The 27438-nt window shown below is 45.2% G+C and overlaps 1 protein-coding gene across 1 annotated transcript; it reads right to left on the reverse strand.

Moving 5' to 3' along the window:
* Nucleotides 1-214: 214 nt before the first annotated feature.
* Nucleotides 215-14457, reverse strand: YWHAB (tyrosine 3-monooxygenase/tryptophan 5-monooxygenase activation protein beta). Its single transcript, XM_086760605.1, has 6 exons — nt 14349-14457; nt 6260-6560; nt 5170-5293; nt 3968-4131; nt 2572-2667; nt 215-2104 (listed from the first exon to the last, which is right to left on the reverse strand). Exons 2-6 carry the CDS (start codon nt 6551-6553, stop codon nt 2048-2050), a joined length of 735 nt encoding a protein of 244 aa, XP_086616731.1. The 5' UTR covers nt 6554-6560; nt 14349-14457; the 3' UTR covers nt 215-2047.
* Nucleotides 14458-27438: the final 12981 nt, after the last annotated feature.

Raw genomic sequence — 27438 nt, forward strand, 5'->3', positions numbered from 1 at the left:
TCTGTAAAAATGAAGAGAACTAGTGTTCTCTACTACACATCTGGTGTGCGGGGAAGTCTCTCTGCAAAGGAATGAGTAATTAGGTATTAGTACCATTTGGAAACCATGAATCAACTGACACAATCCAAGATCCGAGAATTTAATAAAAGAAAGTGGCGATTTTACTACCACATTTTTTTTTTCCGCTGGTACGGCGAAGAGAACAGACACAAACAACTGATAAAATTTTTTTTTATTATTCACTTTTGAATTCTTTTACACTTTCCTGATTATTTTGTGTAAGGTGAAACTAGAACTGTTTAAAAGACATACACAAATCTAGTACATCAATAACCAGGTATTTCTTTTTGCTATACTATTCTCACAACCACGTGTGTGCTAGGCAATATAACCGTCACAGAAGCAAACTTTAGGCAGAATACCGGTCAGTAAAAACAAAGCGAAAAGAGCTACCAGATATACAGACAGGCTCGGTTCCACATTCACTACTGCATTTATCAAGCGCCAAGTATTAACTGCACAATTTGTTCAGCTAGTAGAGGGGAGTTTTAAAATCAGTGCATGAAATTCTCCTCAGCAGACAGATGGACAGACAAACAGATGGATCCTATACCTAAGTGGAATGTGAAGGCAGGGGGATGATACCGCGAGACTGATAGGTGACTATTCCTAATCTTTTCCACTTCATTGTTCACGCAACTCTTATTAGGTTTTATTTAATGGGACATGTTCGAAACATAACTAGGTGAGGACGTTTGGAGCTGAAATATTACAAGCGCTACAAATGTGTAGGTCTGCATTCCAGTACAATAAATGGGAAATCCTGAATATTTGAGCCAGATCTTGGTACTACCAAAAAATGGCAGACAAGAGCTGAAGACCACAACAGCACTGGCAGCTCTCAAACATCCAAGAAAGAAACCTGTCCTCGAGCAGACTCAGGTCTCACCCACCATCCTGACATCACCCATACTCAAAGAAAGGATGACGCATATGTGGGAGTCCAAAATCGCTTTAATGGAGTTTAAACAGGTGAGAGGGTCAAGGATGAACAGAGTCCAATGGGAGAAAAATTTCTGTAAAGTGAACTTAAAGATGGCTCAGTGGATTACTTAAGAAGTTTTCAGGATAAATTCAAAATGGGAATACCATGGAGATTTCGATTCACCTAAGAGTAAAGTAATGCAAAAGTGGCAGATCACTTCATGGTATCATCCAAATTAATAAGGCCATTCAAAAAATTGAATCTTCTCCTATTGCAAGTCCATGGTAGTGAACCAAGACTTCTCACTACTGAAGAATATCTAAGGGGTAATTAGGTACGTTATTGCTGTGGGAAGGGGCTTAGTCATGCATGTTGTATGAGCACAAAAGCGCTTTTAGAAGTCAAATCCCAGTTACCTGCCAGTGTAAAGAGTTTGGAAATCAAGCTGCTACCTCCCCCGTTACCCTCCTCCGCAAAACAAACCCCATCCCCAGAACGATAGGATTGACAAAGTGAGCTTTTGACTGAAAGCGGTGCCTCAGACTCGGTTACAAACGTCTACAGAGTGTGCCTGTTGAACTAACTCATAGCAGTGTCACTAACTGGAATGCCATACGTCGGATTGTTTTCCTTCCATGCCCCAGTGTCACAATAGAATCTCTATAACTTTCTGTACAACTTTACAACAGAATTGTACTTCGACTATTTTGGTGCCAAATTAAGCTCGCCAGAGTTACATAATTGATGTCTACTTTTCTACCAATAAGAGTTTTGTAAAGTCAATTGCAATCACAAAACCCGTAATCACAGTGTTCAGTTAAAAATATTAACACGGTAATCATAACTGTAAATGTTCATAATAGGAAAGTTCGGAATGCCATTATAATAACCGACCTCCGCTTTAAGTACACAAAACACCACCCAACCGTTTTTACCCCACAGACAGTTTTTGCTACGTTGAGGTTGTGAAAGTCGATGTACTATTCTTTTTGCTTGTCGCACAAAGGGATATATGTGTAGGATACAGGGTGACATTGAACATATAGTGAAGCGTGACAGCCATTAGTTCTCTCCCTCCCCAGCATCCCCTTCATCTCCCTGGTTTTCCGACGTCCATAGCTGTAAGAAAATACAAACACATGTTTACGCTGAAAGCACGCAGTTAATTACACTGTCAGGAAGGGGAAGACAGCATAATTGGCAGTAGCTCTGCAATTTTCTCAGCTAAGAGCAATACATAACTGAACTTAACAGTAAGCTAAAGAATAATGAACTAGAAAACGAGTAGAGGGCAACAAGTAAAAAGCCAGCACAAGTTTGCAAGCTCAACATAAAGCTGGCTGCTGAGAACAAACTCCACCAAGTTTGCTACAGTGGTTAACAAGTGATTTCTGGTTTAAACAAGCAAGTCTAACTGGTCTGGTGACAAAAACCAGTGCAGTTAAGACATGCAGTTAGTGCCTCAGAAAAGGCTTTTAATGGCACAGAACTACCTAAGTCTTCAGATGCTGAGCCCCGCTTAGCGGAGTCCAGCAGCCTAAAGAAGTAACAGCGCACAGTGCAGCAGGTTGCCCCGTGGTACTTACAGTGAGGTTGTCCCTAAGCAGCTGCATGATGAGAGTGCTGTCTTTGTAAGACTCTTCATTCAGCGTGTCCAGCTCTGCTATCGCTTCATCAAATGCCTAAAAATATGCAAGACAAAGCACTTTCACACACTGCTCTCTGAATTAACTTCTGCTTACACAGAGCTTACAAATTGGCCACATTACTACCCAAATTCTGTGACAAAAGCTTCTAGTATTTTTCTTTTCCACCAAGAGAAGTGTAAATCAAAGTGAGCACCACATCACCGGACAACCAGTGGGAAAACAGAAGTCTTCAAGGGGTTCCAGCTGAAAGCCCAGAACAACTTTACTATCAATGCCAATATCAAGTTCTGAAGAGGCAAGCACACTCTCTGTCATACTGAAGAATGATTCACACAGCTTGAAGTGAGGTTTAACAACAACATTTAAAAGCAATGCTTTCATTAAAAATGAAGTTTCATTGGTCTAAATTGGCAGTAAAAGCCAAAGGTATCATTAAATTCATGTATGTATTGCATCTGAGTAAGCAGGAAAGAAAATGGAAGACAAGGGCTTTTTTTTTGATGGTGGGGTGGAAGGTTTTGGATTTCTTTTCAAAACAGCATAGGAGATCAGGTACGTTCCACTGAAGACTAATCAAGCCATTCTTCCTATCGATCGGTCACACATGAAAGCCCACGTTGCAAGTCTGAGAGCTGAGAGCCATGAATAAGTGCCATTTCTTCATTTAGGTTTCAAACAGGCACTGAAAAAGCAGGAACAGCAGCTTTGCACAGCAAAACATTGCTTGTTACAAAGTATTATTAAAGCGAATATTAAGAATGCAAAGACTCACCTAATGCCATATTATTCGAGTTACTACCAGGTAACTTTCACAGATGCAAAAAGCTCCGTTTAGAAGCCTCTAATCATATTTGAAGGAGAAGGCCAAGACAAAAATGACTAGCTATTTGTTTGGCACAAGCCAGCACACAAGCTTCTTTTGGTCTCTGGAGAGAGAAGCGCACACACACGCAGATACACAAGGACACTGAGGGCTACGACCGTAGTCACAAAGACAACGCCTCATGTATTTGCTAAGTGTTCAAATTTAAGTAAATATTTCACTTTGGAAGTGCAAAATTAATCCAAATGTTTTCAAATGTGACACAAGTGCATTCTAAGAGAATTACATGGACATAAGAAGCAGCATTTTGTCTCCCTTTCAGTTTTTCCTAAAGCTAAGCTAGTCTAGCTAACTTACCTGAAAACATACTATGATGACAACAGTTTAAAGATGACAGGATTTCAAAGGAACTTGATGTAAAAAAGCATAATCATCCACAAAGTGCTACTGCAACCATGTAATTATCTCTTCAGCCTCCACAAAAATTGGTAACATGAAGAGTCTGCTTACCGTCTTTGCCAGATTACAGGCTTTTTCAGGAGAATTTAGTATCTCATAGTAGAACACCGAGAAATTTAGAGCCAAACCAAGTCGGATGGGGTGTGTTGGCTGCATCTCTTTCTTGCTAATTTCAAATGCCTCCTGGTAAGCTTGCTGCGAGTTTGCTACCGTTGCTGCAAGAAGTAATTACAATCATATTAAGGCACAGTACATCACTGTACTTCACGGGGGAAGCTATTATATTCTTGTTCTAGACTACTGCGCCACCATAAATTCATACAATTACATACACACAGATGCTGCTTTCAATGTTTTTAGATGTAAAAGCCTACCACTGGCTGAATTATTAAGGCAGAAAAATTTGTTCAGATAAAGCTTTGAGCTATAGAAATTAAATTTAACATTTTAAGAGTCTTAAAATGAAATTTATTCAAAATAAATTCCAACCCATTTCAATGCACATAAACTCTACCTAAGTCAAAGTGTACAGTGATTAAACATTCACTTCCAGCTTAGCTGAAGAAACAGTAGTTCTGAATAATAAATCCAGACAAAACCATATGGGGAAGAAGAAGTATCTAAACTACCTATTTAAACCAAAAGAAACGTTTAGCAGGTAGGTAACGAACTTCATCTTTCAGTTTGGGGTTTCAGAGGGAAGCCAACAGTCCTCTCCTGCCTAATGGGTAACAATAAGCTTCAGAATGGCATCAAACTAGGTTTGCAAGACTTGGACTACATCAGACACTCACCAGGAATTCAGGCACAGTTCCACACTGCTTTAACATTTCAGGATTAACTGGCTCAGGACCCAGTAATCCAGTATCACATATTTGCATGCAGAAAGCTTGCAAACAGTGAAGACTTGTGAGCTAAATTCATAGTTTAAACTAGTGATAGGAACAAAGCATCTTCCATGAGAAAAAAAAACACATTCTCCAGGAAAATGACTTTACACTGTCAAATATGCTTGAAAATCACTTGAGGGTTGCAAACAGAATTTGACTGGTTTGATGAACAACTGTTAATCACTTCTATTAATTTCAGTGAAGTCTTTCTCTAAAAGTGACTTGCACTGCACTCTTCTTCAACAGTATGGAGCAGTAGTGAAAATAAATAAATATTTTATGTTAGAGGAAAAGAACACAAGTATTTTTCGTACTTTATTCTGCTCAGTCCCCAGCAGAATGAGAGGTTTCACCTCTACTTACTTTGCTTATTGTCCCCAGATGCCACCTCTGAGAGGTATCTGTAATAATCGCCTTTCATTTTCAAATAGAAGACCTTGCTTTCTGGCTGCGTGGCATTGACAATAAGGTATTTATCCAAGAGTTCCTGAGAAAGGAAATATCACATTTTTTTTTTCTCCAAGTCATAAAAATAACGTCTGAAACAAAGCCTTCATTACAACGGTAAGCACGAACTGTTAAAACATTAACAATGGCTTACGCATACTCATGTGTTAATCACTTTGCCTACTGTTGTCTAGACTCAGAAAAAAAAAGAGAAACAACTTGTATTCTAATCCCTCAAAAGCAGAAAACTGGCTGTGTTGAGGCTACCCACAACTCACTCCCACAGAACCTAATGGCTATCAGGGCTTAAGACTGCAAGGATTGTCTTTGAAATTCACCGAGGCAAACCCATGTCCACAACCAAGCTAAAGAAAAGCAGCAGCCTGACATGAGCACAAGTGTGGTCACTTTTGCTGCCACAAACTTGAATTCCACACAGAGCAGTGAAATTATCCACAATAAACTCATTCTGTCTGCAACTCCAGCTGAACAGCAGCACAGTCAGCACATGTGCATTCAGAGATGCAAAGGCTGGAAGTACTGATAGCAACTGCTCTTGGCAGGTCTTCAGCAAACTGAACAGCAATAAAAAGAATCCCTTAAGTGCAAGAAATAGTGAAATCAGTCTGGAAGAAGAAGTACACACCTTCTCCATCTCAAAAAGGTACCAAACAAGCCTCAGGACATCAGCATTCATTAATGAAATAATTTACATGGTAGGTACTTCAGATCTAAATTTGTTTTCATGGTGACCCCTAAGCAGCAGCTAGGGGTCTTCAACACTGCCTTGCTTGCTTCTATTAAAAAAATAAATGCTCTTTGGTATAAAATTCCCTAAGAAACAAATTAGATGACTTAGGAGCTAGAATTGGATCCAAGTATGTGGCTATGCAGAATTATTCCCCTGCCAAGGTGCTGCAGTGTTTACAGCACTAGTAACATTCCTGAAGCCTCTCTGAAGAATGCTGCAGTATAACTACTGTTATTTTTGCTGTTGGATTATTACCAGAACATCATTGCAGATATCCTGCAATTCAGCCTCAATTTTCTCACGATACTCTCTTCCCATCTGCTGTTTCTTCTCATTCCTCTCTGTTTTCTGTTCAATGCTGGAAATTACACGCCAGGACGAGCGACGGGCGCCAACCACATTCTTGTAGGCAACTGAGAGGAGGTTTCTTTCTTCGTTGGACAGTTCATGTCCTTGCTCAGTGACAGCCTTCATAGCAGCAGCCATGTCATCGTAACGCTCGGCCTGTTCAGCCAGCTTGGCTTTCTGTACCAACTCACTTTTATCCATGGCTCTCCTGTAATTAATGGGGAATAAAAATAGAGATGAATGTCTCTTGATTGTCTGCACTGTGGAAGTTCACCCTGAAGGGTGAAGCAGAACTCACAGTCACTAATAAGTGGGAAATCTATCAACTGGAATAAAGTAATATGAAGGGTTTATTTTTAAAAATTGATATGAATTTTTGCCAAATGTGGATAATTTCTATGTGTAAATGACTAATCACAGTCCCGAAGATATGTAACCATTATTCTTCAAAAAGCAGCAAAATTCATATTGGCATAAGCATAGTACATCAACACGCTCCCTGTTTAAACCTCTCCCCTTTGCTATTCTGGCCACAGCTCACTGGGGAGACACTGCATGTTCTAACTCAGAAACCACCAGTTTTGGTTATTTGGGGGTTTTTTTTTTTGTGTGTGTTTGTTTTACCCCCTACTTAGGAGCATTGAAACACTGGACAGCTCCTCCTGGCACTGAAGATTTTTTGCACACTACAGGAGACGTTTCTGTGGGTTTAAACAAACCATATCCGGTAAAGTTATACTTGTGGGCAACTATGGAAAGTACATTTATACTGATCTGCCAGAAAACTGGGTTTCTTATACATGCACCAATGTACATATAATGAACAATTCTACACAGCTAGGGCGGCTGCAGTCTCAAGTTTTCAAGGCCTTTCAAGTAACACTGACATTCACAAAAACCAAACGGGCCAGGGCCCATGTGACGGTCACTACTGCAAAACTAACTGCTTATATGGAAACAACTTATTTATCATTTCTGACAATGCAGTTCAGCAACTGAAGCCAAGGAAAACACATCACATGACTACAAAGTCCCTGAAGAGCCTAAGCAATGAAAAACGATGTTAGTAAGGAATGTGTCGCTGAGGCAGCTTGAGTGGTGCTTACTTTTACAAGATAACACTAACATGTAGCTAACTCGGCCACTGAGCTACCAGCCTCATACTCAACCACCTAGGGCCAGGTTCACAGGAAAACTTAAACAAGTCTCTTTGCCTTTATCAAAGCAAGTGGACCTCAATACCTCACAAACTCCCAGACCTGCCAAATTAATCTGTAAAATTTCTCTAAGTGCATAGGTGTACTTTCGGATAGACCTGGAACTGTTATTCTCATCTGAGCAATAATGTTCTCCTCCTCCCTAAATCCCCATCAGGACTCTCACTGTCCAGACAAGAAGTTTTCAGGCTGAGACCCAATGGCCTAAAAACAACTTCTAAAAGAACAATAAAAAGCAAACAAGAACAATACAATTGTCCTTCATAGGCTTCTGTTCATCAGTCAAGCATCTACAGCCCTATTAGAAAGGACTAGCAGGGGTCTGAAAGCGATTGCTGTAGCCTTTTCCCTGGCTCTCTCCTTTGAGGATCCCAGCCTGACACTGCACACACTGCTCAGCTTGTATTTTAACCCAAGCATCACCTATTACACTATTGCACAGGGAAACCAGGCCCCTATACTGAATCCTCAACCAGGACAATAAGATGCAGACCCAAAATCCCACAGTCTGCATGAGCAGTTCCAGAGTTTCCTACTGCCAAGGACAGAGTCCTAACTACAAAATTATCTAGAGATGAGCATATTCAATCCTTCCAGCTGAAGATACTGCACTTCAGCCAAAAAAAAAAAAAACACACCTAAGACATCAAGTCAAACATTGTTATTTCACATGAAAGCTCTCAAAGTAAACCCAGCAACCAAATATCCTACCTGCTATACATCTGCAAGTCACACTCACTCCTGCTTGCGTTTGAGTCTTTGTAGATCTAGCCTAACGCATCCATCCACGTAAGGCACTCAGTAAGGACATGCAATGCTAAACCCAGCCTCCTGGAAAGAGACCTTGTGCAGATTTGCAAGTCAGGCTGGGCTGCGGTTCAGTTCAATTTCAAACACTGTGTTTAAACCAGTGGATTTTGGCATATATAAAAAAGTGACACACAGGCTTCGGATCAAAGCTCTCAACAAGACAGACTGACTGCAGGTAGCACTGTGGCAAGTTTTTGTAAGGCGTGATTAATTTGGCTCTGTCTTTCCCAAGAGGCTTTTACCATGGGGATATGGTATATTGTCATTGGCTTCTGCAGACTTACCAAAAGGATAGCTCCTGAGGATGGATAAGTGGAGTTTATGGGAATTTTTTCTCCCTATTCTGAAGTGTATCACAGTACCAATGCAAAACAAGCCTAAGGAAATCACCTGACCATTTCCCATTGAGAGAACCCATCCCACTTTTCACCGCTGAGTCCATCAAACCTTGTAAACCATTCCCTTAACTCAGCACTAAATTCAGACTGTGCGCTTAACGCAGGAAGTAATTTGTGAGTGGCATTTCTCTACCCACACACTAAAATCTGAACATGAACAAAGTACACCTGAAGAGTGCTTTTCACGTTACAAGGGCCAACTTTAAACAACAGGACAAAACAGTTTTAGAGCAGTTCTAGTTTCCTCACAGTCTCCACAGCTTCTAGAAGCATTTGTTTTACAACTGTCTTATCTTCTCCTCTTCTACTTATGGAATGTGATTATTATGTAGGAAAAGTCTGCTTGTTGAAGTCCAGAGGCAAGTGGCTCCAACACAGTTTACATTTTGCCATTGAAAGGTCAGTATTATCTTTGATCTGCGCTTTGCCAATAGCGGTCTAATTTGTAGACAAGCCATCCATGCAGAATTCCGTTTACAAACAATATAGAGTTCAGTTTAGAAATGGCGCAGTTTGTTTTATCAAGCTCACTGACATATTTGTCTGCAGATGCAAGTCAGTTCACAGCAGTCAATGGGTTCATATAAGGACAAATGAAGGAAGTTACAGAGGGAACTGCAAGGGCATGAAGAGCTAGTGGATAAAAGATATCCAGAAAACAGTTTAACACATCAACTATACAGGTGAAATACCCACACAAAGCACTAGAATGTTGTTTCTCATCAAACAACTTTCCTTAGTAATGTCACTAATTTATGCCCATCTTAAATGTAACTCAAACTGGTTACTGAAGATGGAGTCCCTCAGAACTTCACTGGCTTTGTTTTGACATAAAAATTCAGTATACATGGCCTTGAGTTGTTTAGTTAATTCAACTTAATATCTGTACTCTAGTAGGTTTGCTATGAAACACAAAATACTATTTGATAACATGAATGTAATAGAACTTAAATGCAGTGAGAAAATCAATGCCCACACCCAAATATCTGCAATTGACAGATTGCAGATTCTGCAATTCACAGAATTGCATTCACAGGGTGCTGCACAAAGGAACACTTTAAATCCTTCTTTAATTCTCCATTGCTTACCTTGTTAGAAGCTTGGAGAGAGCTTTGCAGAGCTATGCTGGCTTGAGCTCCAAAAGAGGGAAGTGTTTGCCAGAAGGAAAAAAAGATACAAGGAAAGGAGTGATGTTTGAAAAGGCAAAGAAGCAGCTATCAGTTCTAACTGGTCCCTCCCATCGAGGAGATGAAAGCCACACTCTAACAATGGATCAGTGTGCCACAGTCTGCAACAAGCAAAGCCTACAGCTAAAAATACTCCTAGGCCACAAACAGAAGCCATCTCACAAAGGTTACCTGCAGCTAGGAGCAAAACACACAAAGGTGAGGAACAGGAGGCCGACAGGAACGATCTATTCTAGCGCTAACGAAGCCATGCCACGTGGGCAAGGGGGAAAAGAGGGAAGATGGAAAAAGGAGCGGAGACGTGCAGATCACAGCCATGGAGGAGTCCTGCCAGTTGCCCGTTCTAAGCAGAAGATTCTCACATTAGATACATTAATACATTTCAAATTCTTAAGACTGTCTTCTTAAGAATCTGTCAAAACATAACTTAGTAGCCCTCCAAAAAGAAGTGGTTGGACACTACTGACAATAAGGAACGCCAACCACTAGCCAGCAGTTGCAGCCAGTAGTACCAGCTGCCAGAAATTGAATCACCCTAAATCCCACAATTAAAATACATTTTTTTTTTTCACTCTATCTCCCATATAGCGTAAGTTCTTCCAATCTCTCTCACAAATGCAGAATAGGATGTGTACGGGTACCAAGAGCTACAAGTTCTCACTTCCTGCCCCCAGAAAAGCTCCACACCTGTGTAGACAAGACTCTGCAACATATTACAAAGCATGAAAAGCAGAGGTGGGAACCTGCAGAACACATTCGTTTGTAACTGCCTTGCTACTTTCAGTGGAAGATGCAGTAAGAAGGGGATGGTGCGAGCATCCTGGGAACAGCACCTGAAGTCAGTACGCTCACAGAGCTTTCAAGAGCGGATGGACACACAGAACCGGAGGTTTACATCTCAGTGACACCTGAGGAGTAAAACACACAGATGTTCTTCAGAACACTGCAGGAGCTTGAGGAGCAATACGTCCTGCTGCTCAGCAGCTACTGTATCTGCTTCGTAGCTTTTATTGTTTCCAATCTCCATGAGCTGCTTAGGACAAAGCCAAAACAGATCAGGGGTAACTGTGCTTAAAGTCTGCAGAAATCAAATGAAAACTGACACTGAAAAAAATCTGGCTTATATAACATATTGAACTGACAAGACAACACTAATAAGCCTACGTTGGCCTGAAGTCTGCTGCTCTCGATGACCTGTTCTAATTAAGTGATTGATTTCTGTGTACTGTTTTTATGGCAAGCATTTGAATCTATCAAACACTTCCACTTTGTAATAAAAGAATCAGTGAAAATGCAGTGTGGCTACTGGTTTGACGTACTGGTTATTAATGAGTCAAGCAGAGATGCAGGTTAACAGACCCGCATGTTTCACTGTGAGAAATGAATGCAAAACCAGATGTGGTGAAATGGGATGCAATCATACTTCTGAGTCGCAAACTCTGTATGTCCATTCGAATTATAACAGGAGGCAGGTATAGAATTTGTAGTTCAATCTCTTAACAACATGTGAACATACCTTATTTGATTTCTGGAGGGGCAATTCACTGAAAAATTAAACATTCACACAAGGTAAGTGGTATTTTAAATTACAGTTCTATAATTACAGAGACTAAGAGCTTTGGAGATACTATTTCCAAAACAGATGGAAAATCCTTCTCCATAATTCAGGCACACACACTGACACAAGTATTTGCATGATGTTGATGGCGTTCACCGTCAAGTAGACATCTCTCCCAGTAGATATTCTTTCCAGGAGAGGAATCTACTCTTTAAATGGAGAGCAAGGAACCTTCCTTGCTTTATCGCAGTGTTAGGTATTTGACTTCATTAGTTGTGTTTCTTTAGTCGGGTTCCCTCGAAGGCTGCCACATGTTGTTACATCACTGGTTAGAAAATGAACATGTCTGGTAAGATCTGAACAGTGAAACCTTCCACAACTGTCAAGAGCTTGGGTGTAACAACAAGTTCAGTAAAATATACTGCAAATATAACGAGGGGAAAAAGGAAAATGACTTCATAGTTGTGATATTCTTGTTGACCTTGTGCAGCACATAACTTCAGCCTCCTCTGCATCTACTGATTAACTGTATACCCCGGCCTTCAGCTCAAATCTTTACGCAAATGTTCAGATAAAATTAACATTCTATAAAGCCAACCCTAAACCTGCTCCGGCCTCCTTCTGCCATCACTACTTGTTGCTTCCTAAAATCGACCAATGTAATTTTTGAATAAAATTACTCAACGGTTTTCAATCCCCAAGGACAATGGGGATTTAATAGAGATTTCTATGACAGGTACCAATACTGATACTGTATGGAGAACTTAAATTAACATTAAATTAAATTAACTTAACATCACTTAAAGGAGGGACCGCAGGCTGAAAAGCACTGCACTGCTGCATTCCTACACCACTTCGCACAGGACAGCGGCAGGTGGAGACAAGCACAGGGTTCTGAAGTACAATACACTGACACGGTAACGGCTTTTTGTTCTAACCAGCAGAATTGGTTTTGGCTAGAGTCCAGGTGGAAATAGTGAGTTATCCCAAAAAATCTTCCCCCCAGGCATAAAGTTCATGCCAAACTAGTGGATTCATACCACAGGTAGATCACTCTTGTTAATAATAAACTGGGAGTATTTATATTACAGGGTGGGGCAAAGAGTGTGGCCATATAAAAGACAAGATACTGTAACGCCCAGCCTCACTGGGATGTACTAGGACACCAGACGGACCAGAGTACTAGCTTTTTGCTTCATTATTCAAATTATTATTTTTCTCACTCCTCCTCATCTGAGTTTATCCACACGCAGCACAAAAAGCTGCATACTGGCAAAGGTCTGCTTAGGAGGGGAAAAAAAAAAAGAAAGACTCAACATCAAAATAGCAGAGATCAGAACATGCGGTACTGACATAACGAGGTTGAGAAAGCTGCACTAGGCCCATCTGTGCAACGAGTCTAGCACTTTATCGGTACCAACTTCATAAACAAAATACCAGCCGGGGTATATCTTTGCAGGCCTTTAATACGAAGAGTGTAAAAGGTACTAGCATTCTTACTTGTTTTCTTTTCTAGACCAGATTAGATCTCATTATTATTTCAAAATAGAAGCAACCTTTTCTTTTCATACAGAAATATTAGAATTTCTGACAGAGGTGTCCTGCAGCAGTGAATGCATGAAGACACAAATATTCCTACAGCCGCTGAAGTTTCAAAATCTTACAAATATTCTCAAACTGTCTGATATTTTTATGTAGGAATTTAGCTTTTACGGTGCTGCATGATATGATTTTTATTTCCCTACCACTAGAAAAGTTATTTTAACTATGTCCTGGTTTCGGCAGGGTTGGAGTTAATCTCCCTCTCAAGTAGCCAGTACGTTTTGGATTTCAGATGTGAAGAATGTGGATTTTTGCTCCCTTATGCTGACACAGTGACTGTATGCCACTGACATTGGATCATCTCAATTAGTTTCTCTAAAAACCTCTGGTTGACAGTTTGGGGTTACTGTCCAGCCTTTTTGCAGACTGGGGCTGGCTTGAAGCAACCTTCTTTCCCTCTGGCATCCTCCCTAACCTCATTTCGACTTCCAGATGGACACAAACAATGGAAATGTGAAAATAATAATAATTTGTTTTCTTCCAAAACGTTCGTGACGTTTCTGTGATCGCCTCCGTCCCTATGTGAGTAGGCTCATACCGACCAGCACAGAAACGGCACCTCCCCTCTCACGCTGGAAGGGCCCACAGCTCCGGTGCGGTGAAGCTGCGGGGACGGGCCCAGCCCCTCTCCCGCTTTGGGGTGGGGAACGCAGGAGCCTTCGGGAAGAGGAGGCCAGAGACCGACACCCACCCCGCCGCGGCGGGGCTCGCTCTCCTTCCTCCCCCGGGCAGGGGGCCCCCGGCCGCCGCTCGGTACAGGTGAGCGCGGCCGGCCTCGCCCTCCGGGCAGCCAGTGACTCACCCGGGGCGGGGCGGGGCAGGGCCGGGCGCCCGGGGAGGAGGCGGCGCCGCCCGCCCGGGCTCCGCAGCGGCAGCCGAGGGAGGGTCGCGCCGTTACTCGGCGCGGGGAGGAGGGGGGCAGGACCCGCCGTGGCCGCCGCCCCCCTCTCCGCGCAGGGACCCTCCCGCAGCGCTCCGCAGGCAGCCCCCGCGGCCTGTTACGGCCTCCGCCGCCCCTCCCCGCCGCGGGGCTGCGCCGGCCCGGCCGGCGGGGAGGAGCGGGCCCGGCGGGCGGGGAGGCGGGGGGCAGGCCGGGGAGGCCTCCCCCGCACGCTCCCGCGGGCGCCAGCGGCCCAACCCCAGCGGCGGGGGAAGGCCGGGGTGGGTGAGGGGGGCAGGAGGAGGAGCCCGGGCGGCGGGCGGGGAGGGGCCCGGGACCCTCACCTGGCGGGGGCGGCGGCGCGGCGGCCTGGATCCCGGCGGGCGAGGCGAGTCGGAGCGCGGCGGCCGCTCGGCGCACGCACACACACCCTGCGGCGCTGCGGAACCGCTTCCGGCGCCGCCGCCACGCCCCTTCCGGCGCCAGGGGGCGCCACCGCCCCTCTCGCCTCCCCATTGGGCCGGCGGGCGCCAGCCGGCTCGCGGTTGCTATAGCGACGGCTGAGACCCGCCCCCACGGGGGCCGCCGTCCCCCCCCCGGAGCCCCCCTGGGCCGCCGCCGCCCCGCCCGGGGCCGGCCCGGTTCCGCCGCCCGGAGCCCGGGGAGCCGGCCTGGCGGCCCCCGCCTGCCGCATGAGCCCAGGCCGGGCTCCCGGGGCGGCAGGGCCTGCTGGTGCCGTCGCACCTTTGGCCTGGGCGCTGAGCTGGCCTCACAGGCCAGGGGCCATCCCGGTGCCTCTCTGGTCAGTGCCGAGCTGGGGTGGGCTCTGGGGGAGACAGCTGCCCCGGCTGGGAAGCGCAGCAACTTCTCCAGCGACAAGAAGAAAGGGGTTTTGGTCTTCTTGCCCTTCCTCACTGCTGTTCTGTGGCTGCACCTCACGCCAAGGGACATCTCCCAGGCCGCGGGCAGTGGGTGCCGTTCTGTGTGCCGTCATACACGTAAAAGTTCACAAATGCTCTGAATTGCAAGGTCACCTTTAAACACTGCTGTAGTAGTGGCTCCTCCCCGCAATTTAAATTGCATGTTTTCACTGAAAAAAACCAAAGATCCTTATTGGTTAGATAAGTTTTCTGCAACTGTAACAAATGACACTGACTAGAGAAATGGAGAGAGAGAGAGAACATTTTGGGGGTGTGAGGAAAAACCTAGCTTGGTCTTCAAGAAGGAATCGAAGGAAAAAGAGTTCAATTTTATAATGCATATAATCCTTTTGGATAAGAACTGACTGAACGCACAATTCCCTGCTCCCAAGTCTCAAGTTCACAGCAGCTCCGCTTGTCAGAGCGTTATTATTGGGCCTGAAAGGCAATGCTGTTCAATTACAGTATCCTGGAGCCCAATTTTCTCTTATACTTTCAGATACAATCCTGGTCCTGTCAAAGTCACTGTCAGATTCCTTTTCGGTGATGGAAGGGCTTCATTAGTTTCCTGCTTAGTCTCGGTCCAAAGGTTAATTACTTTGGAAAGTCAGGAGGAAAATTGCTTGGCACTCGCGAGTTATCTTAAGCTACAAACACTGACTCAGCTAGATCAGTTATTGTCATCTCTGTCTTGTTTTTTTTTCTTTTCTAGGCTAAACTTGGTTTTTTTTCCCTGATCTTCTCTATAGCCCCTGTTTTCCAGGTTTCTGCCTGGGCTGTTCCCAGTGTTCTTGCTGAGGCACTGGGAATGCTGATTCATGGCAGAATTACTTGTATTCAACGCTCCTGTCACATATATCCCCATGTAATACTTGGTTTGTAGAAGTGTACTGTCAACACCTGTTTGTTTAGTCCCTGCTCTACCTCCCTCAACCTTCTCACCTTGCCGCCCGCTCCGGCTCGTCTCTGCCCTGCCCGTGTCACAGCACATGCCTCCGACTTCCAGCAAGGTGCACCCAGCTCCCTTCATGCCGCTCCTCTAATTTGTCCAGATCAAAATCTGGTCATCACCTCTGAAGTGCTTGCTGGTTATGTTTTGACCGTGCGTTCTCCGTCGTGCGGCTGGGTCCCTGTTGGGCCAGAGGCTACTGAGAGACAACTGTGTGAATAACAGCGTTCATTCCTCTGTGAGCTAGTCTTACCCTGGGGTCTTCCTAGGCCTTGTATGCCTGCTTTGGTGGGACAGACAAGCAGCGCATCCTGCACTTTCTCCAGGCACAGAACTAACACCAAACCTCAGCTCTGAAACATGTTGCAACAGCAGCAAGTCTTTCAAAGCATTACCTTTCAGAAGAGGAGGTGCAGATCTGCTTGAGGCGGCTCAAAGGATCTGAGACAGGAGATCCAAACCTTTGTGAAAGAACAGCCTTTATCTCGGGGACAGACTCGATCCCTGAATAAACAAGCTCAGCACAGAGACCAACCTGCCTGGCTCCCCAGTAGAAAATGTGCTGCTCTGTGTGTTCCCAGAGAGACGCATTTCAGGTGAATAAGCCTGAAGAAGTACAAATGCTATTTGCCTTTAGCAGCTGGTCAGCGCTAACCCTGCCATTGCTCTGTGTGCAGAGCACGCTTGTTGGTGTGCTCACGATAAATTGCAGGCAGGTGTAGAGTAAAATCGAAAGGAAGGAAAGCACAGGATCCAGCCCATGGCCGAGACGGAGTCCCCTTGTTAGAGGAGCAGTTTGTTACAAGAACTGTGAGACCTGTGCTCTTCCCTGGCTACGTAATAGGCTTCACCATTAGAAGAAGCCTCTCCGCAGACAGCTGAGGTGTGCAAGGAGTTTGTTACTGTCTGTTGCAACTGCTTTCACTACGGAGAGAGGGTTTCAGTCTTCAAAATACTCCTCTAGCATTAAGTTTACTTTGCATCAATAATGGTTAAAAGAAGCAGAACAACCTCATTGTCAAAGACGGAGTGTTGCTGAGCACGGAGGGCTGTGGCAGCTCCCTGTGCAAGCAGGGACAATTGATTTGTTCCCAGCAGACGGCACAAGGGCTTGAGCTGCTTTGATTGCTGCTCTCAACAGCAAGGTACCTGCCCTCAGGTGTCTGGCTTCTTGCACAAGAAAAGCGAACCTGAGAATTGTAGCAAAATATTGTATTTAAATTTATAGACTTTCGTTCAGAAATAAAATCCTGGTGAGTTGCTCATTTTTGTAATTTTTTCTGGTCATTTTTGTTGAAAGCAATAGGTCTCAGATGATGTGGATACCAGCAGCAAACAGTTGATGGCACTGCACAATCACTGTCCCTGCAACTGATGCCTCCCTGGCTACACAGCAGCCTTTCTCTGAATGAAAAGGGAAGGTGTTAAACTGCTGTAGGAAAAACACTCGCAAAATGTAAGTGTTACTTACTAAGTATATTTCATTTCTTTCTTCTTCTGTTACCCATTTTCTCTGTCTTTGGCTCTGTGTATGAGAGTTTCCAGCCTGGATGTGGCAGCTGCTCTGGAGCGGGATCTCGCAGATCACCCAATAATGTGTTAGGTGATGGATCCCCAGTGGGATTGGTGCAGTGGTTTGTGACAGCTGTCGCGGCTGCCCCACTGGAAATGACGGCTGGGATGTCCGGCAGAAGTCTGGTCAGTACATTCAGAATTTCATCATGGGTCAGCGCTGGTTGTGATGCTGCTTTCAACTCTGTACGCGGTGGAGATAAGAAGGAGGCTTGTAAGGAAGCAACACAGAACACGAAAAAAGAAAACAATCAGTATTTTTTTTCACTAATTTCTGCAAGAGGAAATTTTAAAAAGCCCCAAGGGAAGAATTTCTACATTTCATGTCTATCTTGTATTTTCTCTGTACATAAACTGCTTGTGACATTACAGACAGCTGTGTTGAAGTTAAAACCAGAATTAGGTTAGTTAGAATGAAATTTACAACCAAGCTGGGATCAGGGATAAACATCTCGCATAGGGTAGAATTAATATTAGCATTATTATTAACTTTAATTAAAGCAACATTTAAAGCATAGAGCAGCAAGTTTTCCTCATGGTCCCTGCCAGCTAAATGCTAGACTAAATAATACTTTGTTTGGGCATCTTTCAGTTCTTCCTCCCAAGGAATGCAAGTGGTTTAGTGCAGCTTTTCTACTAAATGCAATTTGCACTGAAGTCAAACGGCTGTTTTAATCTGAAGGTGTTTAAAGGTCTGAAGGTGACTTTAGAGAGCACAGGGAAGAGCCTAATTGCACAGCAACAAAGCAACAGAAAAGAAGTAACTGTGAGAGCATGAAAATATAAATGACCTAAATAGTATGATGGGAAATATGGGTAGAACAAACGTCTAGGATGGGATAGGAATTCAGTTCCAGGAATGCAATTTTGGCAGTAGTGTCCCAAACAGAGAATGCTATTTCTGGGGAAATAGGCTGAACTCTGGGTCATGAATTAAACTCAGGTAATTTATGTTCGCCTCATAAACAGTGGCAGTGCGCAATCCAAGCAGAAATGGAACAGAATATGTTGCTGTAAATTTTGTAGCATTGAGACCTGCAGAGTCGTCGTGTATATCTGATGCCAGGTAATGCCAAAAAAAAAATTCAAGCCAAGGAACGCATAGCAAGCCCTTCAAAGCTGCCAACTCAACAACCTTAAAGAAACCCAGTTTCAAAGCAGCATGTTAAGGGAGGTTTGAGAGGTAACTTCCCAAGCCCTGATATTTATTTTTTAGCTGTTTCTGACAAGCCCTAAAGAAAGGCAAATGTCTTGATATTTTGAAATTGCATGGCAGGAGTTCATTTCATAGGAAACTCTGATCTTTAGGAAATACCAATACTATTCCATTTCCTGATTTCTCATTCTTTTTGGTATTCAATACCAGTCTGCTGTGCAGATCTTCCAAGCCAGTCTCAGTTCCAAGGCTTGGCTGCCTGGGGCTCGCAGAGCTCCAGCTTCCTCACAACCAGCTACCTTCCAGGTGCCTTTGAAGTGTGATTTCTGCTAGAAAAGTAGCTACGGAAGAAATATTCCTCCATGTTGTAATCTGAGTTAGGTCTGTTAAAATTTTGATAATATTTCACTCCTCAGCATGTGCAGGTCAGCTGGATTTCATCATGGGGAGATGCAGCCAAAGGAGAAAGCTCCATTTGGCAGGAGGATGGATCCCTTTGGGGTTTGGTGAGATCAGCGTAGACAAGTCTGAGCCCCTCATGGCAAATATGGGAGAAACCTCTCCCTGATATACGGAGTGGTGGAGCTCCTTCTTTGGTATAAAGCACAGGGGAGCCTGGCATGATGTTTTCTCTGAATGTCTCCAGGGAAAGGCAGCTTCTCTCATGGCAATATGGATCTGTTTCAGGCCATACTTCAAAGTTAAGCCTTGGTTTTTGGTGTTTGCTTTGCTCCTTTTAAATAGAAACTGTCTGAAGGCTTAAAAATTGGAAGCTCAAAGAACTATACAAGCTGCCTAGAGCTCTGAAGAGTTTCTTTATAATTAGAATAAATGCATGAAATATTTAGCCTTCATCCTGTGCAAACCCTGACTTTCAAAAAAGAATTTACAGCATAGAGTGGAGTTTTATCTGCTCTTAAATAGGAAAACAATTTCCTTCCTTCCATTTCTGCCCCAAATCTCAAATTCCAGTGTGCAACGTATCAATTGCAGAAGAAGAGATGACCATTCCTCTGCCTCCCTGGGCAACCGACTCTCAAAAACTTCACTTTTCTCAGAGAAGTCAAGGTGAGAGCTCTGAAGTAGCATGTCTGCAACTGGATTTTTGTTCTTTATCCTGGTTTGTGGTTCAAGGTTTCTTTTTTTTTTTTTAATAAGCACCTACCACTAGACCATTAATAGTTTAACAGTCCACAGCTTCCAAGAAAATGCTTACCAGCAGTCAGAGCTGCAAACTAATTCAGAGGATGGCAAAGGCCTGATAAAAGGATTAGTTCATCACAGCACTGAGAGCTGTGAGTTCGGTTTTGTCTGACACTGGCACTAAGGATTATTTCCTATATTCAGTGCTCTTAATTGCTTTTTCTCCTCAGAAGTTCTGTGTGAAGTTCTGGGACAGGCTTTCTAGAGCTTTCCCAAACAAACTGAACTAGATTTCTTCCTAATTTATATTTAAACTCTGTTCCTTAGAGCAGCCTCTTGTATTTGAAGTACACAGATTGGACTGATAAACACGGAGAGTGTGGGGTGACACCTTCTCTCACTTCCCTCATGGCAGAAGTATAATACTTTTTTTCAGAATAAACCTGCAAACAATTCCAACTCAGCTCTGCTATTCCACTTTTCTTGGAACTGTTCCGTCTGTTTCTCTGAAAATGTAAGTCTGTTTTTACTCCTGCCACCTGCTATTTCCATATGAAAAAGCTGTTTTGTTATAACGAAGGTACCACTTCTCCCAAGGGCAAACTAAGGACATTTCATCACACTGATCTTCCTGAAATTTCAGTAACCAAATTCAATATGTTACTAGATCTGATCTACTTTTTTTTTCACAGAGCGGTAAAGCCTTTCAGGGAAATCTCAAGTTCCGTCTGCAGGTATTTACAAAACAAAATGTCATCTCTCTGCTCAACTGTAAGACAGTCTGATCTGGCAAAACAAGAAAGAGAATCCAAAAACAAGACTCACTTTAGCTGTGAGGCTTATCTAGTGACAAGCACTTGGAAACCAGGGTATGATTTCCAAGCACAGACTGGATTTTTATCCCAGGCACAAGTGAAGAACACTACGACCAAAACGTTTCTTCATGGCAACTTATTGATGAGAGCAACAGTGGGGCAGTTGAGGTGGCCTGAGTTGTGTCTTCTGTGCAAGTCAGCTTTTTGCAGATTCACTTGTGCTTTTAAAGAAACAATTTAAACTGCCCTTTGACTCTGGGAGAAACTCTCCGAATGAGTCATCTTTGACACTCACCTTTTAATGAACCCGCTTTGCATCATCAGCACTGTTCTCCCAACAGTTAGTCACACTTTCCAGGAGGAGAGCAAGAAAAAAGTCAGTGGGGCTGATCATGGGCCACCCGAGTTTCCTCAGCAGGATTCCTAGGTGAGAATCAGGGAAAACTGATCCTCTTCTTCGCATTTGTATAGATGAAAAAAATTATAAGCCATCAGAGAGCACAGGACACCCAGGAGTTTAATAAGCCATGAGTTTGGTGTTGTGGGCCTGGATGCAGGAGATACCCAACTGGCTGCCCAAAGGGTTCAGGTCAGGGTGGGTCTGCTGCAGGTCATCTGCTGGACTTTCAGCTATGCCTCAGGCACCTTTTTGCAGCAGTGCAGACACAAACATGAAATCAGAAAATATTTCAGTGCTGTATCATTTGTCCTGGCAGCCTGGCAGGCCCCTTGGTTGAGATATACTCTTTCCTCTGCCCAGGGTTAATAGGTATCATCAGGGGTCATAGAATCACAGAATGGTTTGTGTTGGAAGGGACCTTCAAAGCCCATCCTGTTCAACCCCCCTGCAAGGAGCAGGGACATCTCCAACCAGATCAGGTTGCTCAGAGCCCCGGCCAACCTGGCCTGGAATGTTTCCAGGGATGGGGCATCCACCACCTCTCTGGGCAACCTGGGCCAGTGTTCCACCATCTTCAGTGTAAAAAACTTATTGCTTATATCTAGTCCAAATCTGCCCTCTTTCAGTTTAAAATCATTACCCCTTGTACTATCGCTACAGGCCCTGCTAAAAAGCTTCTCCCCATCTTTCCTATCAGCCCCCCTTAGGTACTGGAAGGACTTAAAGGATGAACAGGAATAGGCCACGCTCTTGCTGCATTCAAGGCTGAAGAGAAGACATAGCTGAATTTTTGCTAAAATTCCCAGAAAGCTACCGTCACCAGATCTCTGGCCAGGATGCTACAGGTGGTCTGAGACTTTCCAAGTTCAGAAAAACCCACCAGGAGTGTTGCTTCTTTTTTGACTCCTTTAGGTTCTTGCCTAAGGTGAATCCTGCAGGAATGAGGACTGGGGCCCGTAACAGCCTAAGGCTCTCTTGAAAACCCCAACTAAGACTTTCCTATTCATATTAAAGATCTGCCTGGCTCTGCAAAACATCTTTATTTCAGGCCTGATTCATTTATCAAATACTCTCAGATCAGCCAAAGGCCAGGACAGTGTATGGGAATGTGTTAATACATTTACCCTTGGATTGCCAAAACATTATCTAATTATCTATGTTAATGCCAGCTGCCTTGGAACACAAAAAGCCCTTAATAAAGAAGCAACTGTGGTAAAGAAATGATGAAACAAAAAGAGCAGGAGATGGCTCCCCAAGCTGAGTGAGTTTGAGATGCAAAGGGATAACAAAACCGTCGTAAACGCATACCTAAACAGTTTGCAAACACAGATGTATCAAGGAATGAAGTAATCTGTAGTTGTAGCCCCAGGAACTGAGACAGAGTGTGTCTTTTTATTTTAAATCAGTTTTTGAGCCAGATTTCTTGCAGGAAGTGTTGCAAAATCGCCGTGAGCCTGGAACTGTAAGTGCTACCAGCCGCTCGATGACCCAGAGCTGCGGTCCAACCTGCAACCCATCAGCTGCAGGCAGAGGAAAGGCAAACTCAGCGGCGCAGGAGACAGAGTATCTTTTATCAGACTAACTGATACAGGTGGAAAACGATGAGCTTTTGAGCACATATGCCTTCTTTAGGCCCTGTGGTCTTAGCGGTATTGTAGCTGTGGTGGTGTGAGGAAATAAGGAACCTGGACAGATGGATCTGAAGAAAGGCTTCTACATCCAAAAACTGGTCTTGCTTTATTTATTATTACCTTAAACTGGGGTACAACAACACTACTACCACAACAGGAAAGCAAAGTGAGACGGGAAAGCCAACATTTCAGCATCCATAAGCTCCTCAGAGTAGCAATATGCAAGAGTATTTCTGCTCGTCAAGCTCGTGTAACCATGCGATCTGCGTGCGGTGGGTCATACAAAGGTGCAATGGCAAGTTGCTTTTCTCTTCCTGTTCCTCATTTGTGGTTTAGTGTCTTTGCTCAGCAAGCTGCAATGATGCAAGTTTCAATACACACAGGCACTGTTCTGTGCCCACTGCTTCTCCCTTCATTTAATTGCTTTGCCATAATGTTCAGAAGGTTTTGTGATTCTGCATGCAACCCAGGAGAAGGTTGTGAACAGCTTGCTACGAGGAACGAAACAGAAAATGGCTCAAGCATAGTTCGTGGTCCTTCCTACAAAAGTGTTTCAGAAACAAACACCTTTCCAACGTCCTGATACCCACAGGGCCTCCCTCAGCCCACGTTTAACCTCCTCTACGTCTCGCACTCTTGGCTAGCTGTTGTCCTCTGAACAATCTTTACGATGATCGATGCCTTGAGACCACATCTCTGCTTGTATGAAGCCTTCTGCTATGCTGGAGTGTTAGGGCTCCCATATTTCTCTTCTCCATTTTTTCCTGCGCATGGGCCGTGCCGTTGGATGGTACGTCTGGTATAACCCAAGCAAAATGGCTTTGCTGGACACACACGGCACATCAGCACGGAGTGAGCACAGCAGGTCCTTCCTTCTTGGGCTCTGACAGACGGGCTGCACACGCACCTTGGGATTGCTCTGAATGTATCCCTGACACATGGTTGGGATTTTGGGGTGCTCAGAACCCCTGGGGGAAAAGTCTCAAAAGCCCACTGCTCCATTTCCTGCTCGAAGTACACTCCCACACATAAACACTGATTTTTTTTCTGATTATTCGGGGAACCAAGAAGGCTGTGGTCCCGTAACATACCCAAATCTCCCTCTTTCCTGGATCTGCTGGACTCACTTGCCACTCGGTTGCTATTTCTTGCCTGTCAGGGCAGTAATTCAATAACGCATACCAGGAACCAGCCAACATGTCCAATAAGGGAACAAGAGCAATTTACTGTGATTCATGATCAGTCACAACTAAGCAACAAAGCTAATTTTTTGGCATTCATTCCTAAAAGTAAGGATTCCAGAAAAAAAATATATTCTTGATTAGATTCAAAGAAAGTAGAGGAGTCTGCAACCTACTCACAGACAGAAAGGAAGGCAAATTAATCCAGGACATCATTTTTTGTAAGCTACTGCACTGCTGGATGAGGAGGGAGAAAGGGTCGTGTCCTGGCGCCATGGTGCTGCCACTTGCCTCCTCCCAACCATTCCTGCCAGAAGGTATGAAAAAATTCAGGAGACAAACCTGGATGTGATGGTATAAGGTTCCTGAAGTACTCTCATCTCTTGCTTCTTTCCTCTTTAATACATCAGCTACTAAGCAGGGTGAGATAGAAATGGGTGTCTAAAGGGGTTCTGGAGGCAGGAGGGTTGCATGGGGGTATCTGCTCTCCGCTCTGGTGCAGAATGGGTGGTGTCATTTGTGCTTGGCAAGTCCTGAGGATGAATGAGAGAGGACTAATGAGAACATCAGGAAAAAACCATCTATTAATGCTTCCCTTGGTAGGAAAATCCATCACATCCTTCTCCCGTTCCTTCTACCTTACTTACAACTCAGTGACACCGGGTGATATTTTTCAGCTTAGTCATTTTATCAAACCTGTGAGACAAATGACTGCCCAGTGAGGGAAATGAGCTCAGCAACATTTATAACAGTGTGAGGTCTCATGAAATCTTAATTTAATGACCTTTGAGTAAGAATAGAGGCAAATCTACACCGCTGTCAGGGGACCATATCCTGTCCTGCCTGGGAAATGGACTTGCTCAAATCCCGTCATCTGCGTCTCCAGCTGTCCTGAGTCTGTACTGGAAATGGGCCTGAGCCTCAAATGTCCCTCTCATTTGGTCTAATGAAAGTGCAGGGAGAGCTCATTTCTGCAGCCAAAGCTACAGACGGAGGGATAAAGCCTTTTTCCCAGGGTGCGGGCAGTGCTGGTGAAAGAGCCGTCTGTCAGGACTTTTGCTGGATGCTCTAAGGCCATCTGAAAGCAGGCAGGGAGAGGAGCAGGACGGGCTCCTGTTGCAGCACTAGCAAACTACGTTCACTCCAAAAAGCTGTCATTTTGCACCTCAGCCCCGGAGAAGCCCCAGTGCAGGCAGGAAGGCAGCCATGCCTCTACTGACGCGTGATGTGCCAGCCCCTCACAGCGCCTAGGAACCCCTGTGGGCACACACAGCACTGGGGTTAGCAGCGTTAATACGGACAGTAATTGTAACAGATCAGGACGATGTCCTGGGCACCGCACCCCAAAAGCCCAGCAGTGGCAAGTTTACACTGCAGCCACACAGATTTTATAACCGGATGGGAGCAAGACACAGCACGGTGTGGATTCTTCAGCTGGTGAGCTCCGACTGCCCAGGCCGTTACGCTCGTCCAGTCCTCAGAGAGCTGGTGTCACTATCCTTTGTAATATGTTCCTTTCATGCTTCTTTATATGCCCACTTCTTCTCTATATGGCCATACCTCCGTGGTTCTCTGCACATATATCTAAATAGTGGAAGAAATCAGAAGAAACACCGAAGAAGCTATGATGCCACCATTCCCATGATCATCATTATTTGTCATATCTACCACCAGTAATGGCTTGCTTGTGCTGGATTTTATCCAAAACCATGGGAATAAGATATTCCTCACCCGAGGGAACACACAGTGCAGTGTAGGGTGTGATGAAGCAGATGGGGGTGGTCCAGATTGGCAGGGGACCATCGCTCCCTGTTCGGTCGCGTGGCTTTTGCCGTGGTGGCAGATTCCTCTGGTCCTGTGCAGAAGGCAGCCCCACCGACCAACCAGCCTCTCGCCTGCGAGGAAGCAAAGATAAAGCGTTTGATGCCGGCTCTGCCCGGTGACAGGGAGAGGAGTGCTCCTCAGAACTGTAGAGCTGGCTTTGCCAGAAAGCCGAACTCCTGGGTGGTGGGACGCGGCTGTCAGGAAGCCTGGCCAAATGTCTTGGAGAGTTTGTGACGTGGCACTGCCTCGCCATCGCACGCACACCATCTGCCACCAGCTGTCCCCAAGTGCAGCCTGAACGCGGAGCTGCTCTGCAAAGCGAGGCTGCAAATTAGCTCAAGGAGAAGGAGGCCGGTAATGAATGCCACCCCACGCAGGGGTACCGAGTGCAGGCTGTGAAATGCGGCGGGCGAACTGCACGGCATCCTGCAAGCACCGGGCCCCAAGCGTCTCCCACGGTTGAAGCCAAGGGCTGCTCAGTCTGCCCGGCACCCAGCACGCAGCGTCCACACAACGACCATTTCCGTGGGACAAAACGGCTTCATCTTCTGTGGCTTTCTCACTGCCAAGGGTTTGAAGAAACCTCCAGAAAGAGAGGAGGCAGCCAGGGCCGTGCTCTGGCTCACAGTAATGCGATTAGCTCCATGCTGCGTTGGTCTGGGGGAGCACCGGCATGTGTGACCCCTCGCACTTCAGTTAGCTCAAGCAGGCTCAGAGCACGACCCTCCTGCCAGCGAGGGGTCTATCAAACTGCTGAGTCCTTGCCAGCCTTGCTCGTCTTCTGTAGCTCAGACACCCCTGGTTCCCCCAGGAGATGCCTGCAGGACCGAGTCTGCCTTCCATCCACGACGTCGCCAGGAAATACATGCGTCTCTCCCACAAGTACACAAGAAAACTTGGAATTGGTCTTTATTTATAGGGCAGGTCTTCCATGTATGGTCTGTTGCCTTCTTTACTGCCCAGTACAACTCCCCCAGAGCTAGAGGTATTTGTCTTTTTAAGAGAAAACTGCTATTGATGAACCCTAAAGGTGTCATAGATTTTGCTCTCCCTCACCCTCTCCCTTCCCTCTCCCAATTTTCTTGTTGGAGACAGCCATCTGCTCTGCCTGCCCCGGGGCTCAGCTCTTGGGATAATAAGCAGTCCCGAGCACAGGAAACCCATGAGACAGTGGAGTCTGCGAGCACTGGGATGAGGAAGCCTCTTGGGAACAGAGTGAGAAAACAGCAGGCCCAGGCTGATCATCTCTTGGAGTGCTCCCGTGGCTTGGGAGGCTGAGACGGGCGGCGGAGAGAAGCTGCTCTAGGTTATCACTGCTGCACAAGGAGCAAACCTGCGCCAGGCATCCTTCTTGATTCCCAGGCTGCTTGGCACCTGTCTACCACCCAGCTCAAATTCGGAGACTTTGCAAGAAAAGAACGCCAGTCCTACAAAATGCTTACTAGTGAGGTCCTTCCCAGAAAGGAGAACATGGCTTTATAATGCAGTTCTGGTGTTTTACAGTAGTCGTCTGCAGCCCGACAGCACCGTGACCACTTCAGCAAAGCCCGGAGCCGTGCTGCAGTCAGCAGAAGCTGGACAGAAGGCGCTGGCAGCTGTGGGATTGCCCCTTCCTGACCCTCTGCAGACTGTGCCTCGGGTGCAGTTGCACCAGGCTGATAACACATCGCACTGCTGTGTGTGCACGCCGCAGAGCAGAAGGCATAGAGCCCCAGGACTCTTCTCATCAAGAGGCTGGAATGTCAGGTCCAGCCTGGCCAGCAAAATCGCATCCTTCCTGCCCGAGGGCAGGGTGAGCTTCACAGGCTCTGCAGCCGTCAGGTAGCACAGGCAAAGGTGGCTT

This window comes from Chlamydotis macqueenii, chromosome 16, assembly GCF_036417535.1.
Source record: "Chlamydotis macqueenii isolate bChlMac1 chromosome 16, bChlMac1.mat, whole genome shotgun sequence".
Lineage (NCBI taxonomy): Eukaryota > Metazoa > Chordata > Aves > Otidiformes > Otididae > Chlamydotis > Chlamydotis macqueenii.